The sequence below is a fragment of the Seriola dumerili genome, unplaced genomic scaffold, assembly GCF_002260705.1.
Source record: "Seriola dumerili isolate Sdu_G_001 unplaced genomic scaffold, Sdu_1.0 BDQW01001449.1, whole genome shotgun sequence".
Taxonomy (NCBI): Eukaryota; Metazoa; Chordata; class Actinopteri; order Carangiformes; family Carangidae; genus Seriola; species Seriola dumerili.
Genome location: NW_019175704.1, coordinates 2051974 through 2057973, shown reverse-complemented (window position 1 = coordinate 2057973; position 6000 = coordinate 2051974). Strand labels below are relative to the sequence as shown.

Genomic DNA, 6000 nt, shown 5'->3' with positions numbered 1-6000 from the left:
TATTTGAGTGTCCACATTCTGACACATCCACACACCCCCCACCCCCCCCACCCCCAGGATAACCTGTGTCTCACAGCCTCTCCTCAGTCATCTTGCCTGCTGTGTCTCCACCAGGTATCCTTACTTTCCACCAGTTCAAAGGAAGAGCAGCAGCTCACCTTCAGCGTCCCAATCTCTGAGCTCTTCATCTTCTATTTGAAATCTTATTATTTCAGCATTTAACCAAAGCTCAAGACCGACAATAAGACGTGAAAGAAAATTCACGAGTAAATTGAAAGCTTTCCTTTGAATGGCTCAACTCTGCTTTTCCATGGCAACCTCCTTCCAAAATTTTCACCTTCCTAGAATTACCTCCATCAGGATTTGCTCCATTATTGTACTGGAGAGTTTGTATGCCCTGTTTGTGACCCGGGAGTAAATTTTTTGAAGCCTTGTAAACTGGAGGACAAAATATTATTCAAAAGAACACACTCTCTTGAAGGCGGTTTTAATCTGTATCTTCTTTGCTATATTTACCACCATAGTCCTCGTTTTAAAGCCAAAATTTATAATGAACTGTAAATGCTGTGTCCAGTTGTATTGTGATGGCAAAAGATATGGGTCTACTTCAATGACTATCAGATAATGGAAAGAAACTGGCTGTCTTACAAAAAAGAAAATGACTCCCAAAATTGAGAAAAGCTGGAATGTACCTCATCAATGTACTGTGCTCTAGAAAGAAATTACTGCCGTATTTTATGATAACATTTTGAACCAAATTATTTAGGAAGATTATTTCATCTCGAGAAAACAGACACAGAACTCCTGAGGTGATCATCCTGTACACAAATTAAGCATACACATAATTAAAACATTTATTGCAGTAGCTGTATACCTGTAGAGTAGTAACAAGGATTAACTGTTTCAGTATTTGTGATGTCAAACACCCTCACAACTGACAAACATACTGCGATAAGCAAATCACTCCATCCCACTTAAGTTCTTTATATCGTGACATAAATATGAAAAGTGCTTTACAAACTGAATGTCTCCTTAATGCACAAATCAACTCTATTCCAACAAAATAAAATGACACAAAAATGATCAAGTTAGTTTCAAAAGCTATATCTTTTAGCATGCTTTTCCATTGTGTAATTTGCCTTCCATGCTGTGGAATAAAACAAACCTTTTCAGACAGTGGAATGACAGATGATCTTTCATGGTTGACCCATAATCTGGCACATGCCTCTCTGTTTTGCTTCAGTACCAACGACTTGATTTTTGTACTTCAGTATCTGTGTGATTATGTCTCTAAATTTGGCAAACATTCAATGCATAAGGCATTTCATTATCAGACAGGAAATTCTTTGTAGCCAACATGTTCTCGTCATTGAAATAAGAACAATTCAGTGTTTGAAGAAACCTCATGAAGGCACAGTGATTAAAGTGTTATCTTAACCTGTGTTTTCTTACATATGGAAAATAATAGTCTGTGTGGAAATAATATATACACATCAATAAATTGCAGGTACTACTGAGGGATTGCACTCAGTCAAATCACAATTTGAATAAAATCTATACAGTAATAAGATCAACATTAGATAAAACATTTAGCCATTTACAAATATATTGCTATTTAATTGTACTGAACACTTTCAAAATCAGTTTATAGAGGAGAGCTTTCAGAGCTTTTCATTCTTATAATGCACATATTGAGCACTGACATCCTTCATACAAAATGTTTTTTTTAAAAAAAGGTTTGCCTGTGGTTTTGCAGTACTTAAAGAAAATCATCATGAGATATGGGCAACACTGAGTATATTACGGAATGGAAATTTGTTTCAAAATCAACCATAGGGTTTTTAAAGAATTAGGTAAATGTTTTCTTCTTGTACATTATGCCACATTATAGATCGTTTTCCAGTTGAAATCTCAAATCCTGATGACAAGCCATTATGATAACAACAGCCAAGAACTGTCCTATTCACTGTGGTTATTACAGATACATGATAGTGGTTAATAAGTCTTATTTACAAACACACAGACAATGACAGAATAAACAAGTGTCCACTAACAGTGTCATTAGAACAACACTTTCTGAAATGTAATTCCATTTTCTTTGATTGTGTCGATTAATATAGTCCTGAACAACTCAATAACAACCACACAACAAATATTTGTATATATTGGTCAGCCATAGTAGTTTTTTTTTCTTCTTGTAATTTGTTTTCTTTTTCTCAATTTTTCACGTGTCCTTCCTCCAACTTGTCCAAATCGCACATGAAGTGGACGGAAAATGTTACTGTACGTCGTTGAAGAAATCAATGGAGGTTCATAAAAAAAAAAGGTTCCTTCTAGTGCCATAGTAAAGTTGAATTTGTAGAGAACACTGCATAAGCACTATAGTTTTGTGGCCTACATAGTTCATGTGGCTATCACACTGCAGAAGCTCCAACTTAAGTGGGAAGAGATGAAACAAGAAAGAAAAGAATAAAACAAGGAGAGGTGCAAAGGTGAGTAGCTTCGTCTGTTTGTGGTATAAGGACGTCACACAGTGCAGAAGCAAAGTCCGTCTTATAGCTGCTGGTCCTTCGGGCTATCTGGGCAGGAGGCTGGCTGGCAGGACTTCAGACTCACCAATGGAATATCAGCCATACCACTGCTGGTGAAGTGTCCTTCTCCGCTCCCAAACTGCTTCCTGTCACCAAAATGCTCTGACCGCCCACTATCATTTTTCCAGGTTCTGGTCAGAGTATGTCCATTGAGGAGTTTGTCCTTGGGACCCCACTCCCTCTGAGACCCAAAGCTGGACACAGGCGACTTGGGCTGCTGGTATGTTCCCAATGTCGGGGGCATCCAGCAGTTGTCTGAATGTCCCAGGACTAGGCACTCCTGTGTGCACATCTCTGTAGCTTCCACTAGGCCACGAGGTCCCAGGGGGCCATCTAAAGGAGGAGAAGAAGAAGAAGAAGAAGAAGAGGAAGAAAAAGAAGATGGAGTAGAAGAAGAAACATGTCAAAATATGTTGAGATCAACAATAATAACAGCATCATTACCTGTTTGTTACAGTCCCATAGTGAGTCAACCCTCTGATGTTTCTAACACAATGTGATTAATTCTTCACACAGAATTTTATAATAGAAATATATCTCCATCACCCATGCAATATTAATACCATGTACCTGTAGAATACATTTGAGGTATAAATTTAAAAAACAAAGTTACAGACAAAGCCAGAAATGTGTAAAAACTTGAAGCAGTGAAACTTTTTACAATGATACAGTATAAATTAAAGATTACACATTTTTTCCTCTGATTTCTTTTTTTTTTTTTACAATATTTTTATTATTCTTTTAACCGCAAACACAGACAAATCAAGAGGTGCCCTAATAAGAGATACAATGAACATCTGCAGTTATGTTTGATAAATAATATTCACCCTGTAAGTAGACATCCCAAACAAACTAACTTTCTTCCTCTCTCTCTTTCTTCTTCTATCTATGAATTTTAATCATTCAGATAAATTAAGAAATTGTTTGACACAATACACTATTCTATAAATAGTTACTATTTGCATGAGATGTAAAATCCCTGTCGATATCAATAGATTCTCAGACAGTGTTGGAAATTGATGTTTATGTGAATAGGGAGGCTGTTCTAGAGCCTGGGGGCCAATGGCACAAGCTCCTCACTATGTCTTGAATATGAATGATGGATGGTACTCTCTTCAGTAGAAATGATTTCCAAGCACAAATGATCCTAACCCCCTTTCCCCAAAATCAAGACAGAAAAAAAAAATGTTGAGTTTCAATTTGCATCACAACAAGTCATCAGCAGGACTTTCCTCCCTAGCTCATAGCTGCCATCTGGCTACTCCTCTGATGAACATGTATCACTACTCAGACAAAAAAAATCAAACAAGTCAGTGTTGCAGGAGGTATTTGTTTAAATCTCATTTGATAGAAAAACCTGCATAATGCATGAATTGTAATGCAGTTCTGCCATTTGAGGAAATCAACTCCCTTGAGTCTGTTTCACTTTCCTTTTTTTAAAGAAACAAACAGTTCTGTCTGTGTTTGTATATCAAGACTCAAAAGGTAATGAATTCATCTGTTTTTGTCCTAAAAGAGAAAACGTTAACTATTTGTCCTAATTTGTCCCTTTGCTTCACAAACAGCTAATTGGCTGGTGGGAAAGATCTGTAATATTTCAAAGGGTTTTATTTTTTTCAATCTCCTGCCTGGACCTGTTTTTCTCCTTGTTAATTTAAGCTTACACAATTTGAGAGTTAGCTTATTACAGGAGGAGAAAATATTGGAGAAATCTTATGCTTATATTTGTCTTTGTGTTAAACTTAATACAGTAGGTTAGTTGAGTGGTTACAGATTAAATCAGATGTACGCTTATAAATTATTTTTGCAAATTGATGTTTAAATTAATATTTAAATGATGAAATTAATTTAAACAAATAGCTACTTAAGCTCCATTAAATAATTTTTGACACTGAATCAAAAGACTTATTGTAATGTGAAAAGCTTGTTAGTGCCGATCCCATTGAGAATCAATAACCAACTCTGCAGCTTGTTTGTTTTGGTTTGCCAGTCGTTATGGTTCACTCCCAGAGGTTCAACCTGCTCCCTCATGGTCAAAGCATGAATAATGAAGTTTTGAAGCTCAGCTGAAACCTTTGCTTTGTTTCTTTGCAGCGATTGGTGTGAATGCAAATTCAGTACATTGTTTACTGTTGTTGGAAAACAATGGCACAGTCACTCTGGCAAACCCAGTAAACCCAATCAACCACTTGTATAGTGTGTCTACAATACATTTGCTCTGAATGTGCTGTTTTTACTATTTTACCTTACAGACCAATATAGAAAGAATACAGAACTTAATATAATATGTATAAAAAAAATTTAATGCTAGCTTTAACGTCAATCAATTTGTTTTGAACAATTCTAACACACCAATGTTTTGAGTGATTTCAAAGTATAAGGCTAGAATATTTCTAGATTCTTATTGTAAACACATCTAGTGATTTGTTGACTATTTTACAATTCAGCAATTATAAACCACTGAGTTGAGTCAACACTCTTCAGATGCAGTCTCATCAAATGATAAACAATAAAACATTGAAAAGGTGATATCAGTTGCAGGGCTGCTGTATTGGGTTGCATTACATTGTACAATTGTATATTTTATTGTGATATAAAATCTTCCAGCCACAAAAGTAATGCAACTCAATATGTGTGAAACTCCATCTTTGGGTAATTTTAATTGACTAGGATTTTCTTGGATTATCCAGCACAACGTATACATATTTATATATTTTGTTTTGTCAAACTTTCTTAGTATATATGTTTTCTATCATAAGCTTCACAAAGCTCATCTTTGCATGGGCAATAAGAGTTCTCCCACAGAGAAGAATTCTGTGCTGTCCCTACGCTTATGCCTACAATCATGAATAGAGAAAAGGGACCTATTGGCTCATTTGCTGTGTTTTTATGACAGGGTCTTTGTGGGTCATTCATGTGTAAGACAATATGAACTGATGTAATTCTAGTTTAATAAGAACATGTCCTCATATTCCCACTAAGCCCTGCTGCCTCAACACTGGGCTCCGGCTTTGAAAACACATTCTGATATATGATGTGAGGAAAGCCACAGCCTGAAGTGAGAGTCAGTCACTCTTCTGCATGAATGTGGAGTCCATCACAATAACAGGCACCCATAATTGGCATGTGAGGAGTCTAACCAAGACACACATTATCATAGTTGCATGAAGAACCACAGAGAGCAATAATATGTAGTACCCCGGAGACAGCAAGATGAATTCTTCAAATGAGATTGTAGACGAGTGAGCGGACATCTGGGGAGCTGTTAGGGAAGAGAGATGGAAGAAAAGGAAAGGACTGCAAACATGAACATGGTGTGCAGTGCAGAGCAGAAGAACTATTTAGAGATCTGCCATTTATGTGAGTTTTTATTGTTTAGGTAAATGACTATAATAAAGGTGTGATAATG

General features: G+C 36.3%; 1 protein-coding gene across 3 annotated transcripts in view; it reads right to left on the bottom strand.

Annotated features, from left to right (window-relative positions):
• Positions 1-840: 840 nt before the first annotated feature.
• LOC111238634 (protocadherin-9) overlaps positions 841-6000 on the bottom strand; it is a 190506-nt gene continuing 185346 nt past the window's right edge. For all 3 annotated transcript variants that reach the window (XM_022768235.1, XM_022768237.1, XM_022768236.1), the window contains one exon: positions 841-2924. In XM_022768235.1, coding sequence (XP_022623956.1) covers positions 2554-2924 — 371 coding nt within the window. In that variant the 3' untranslated portion in view covers positions 841-2553. The remainder of the gene's footprint in view (positions 2925-6000) is intronic.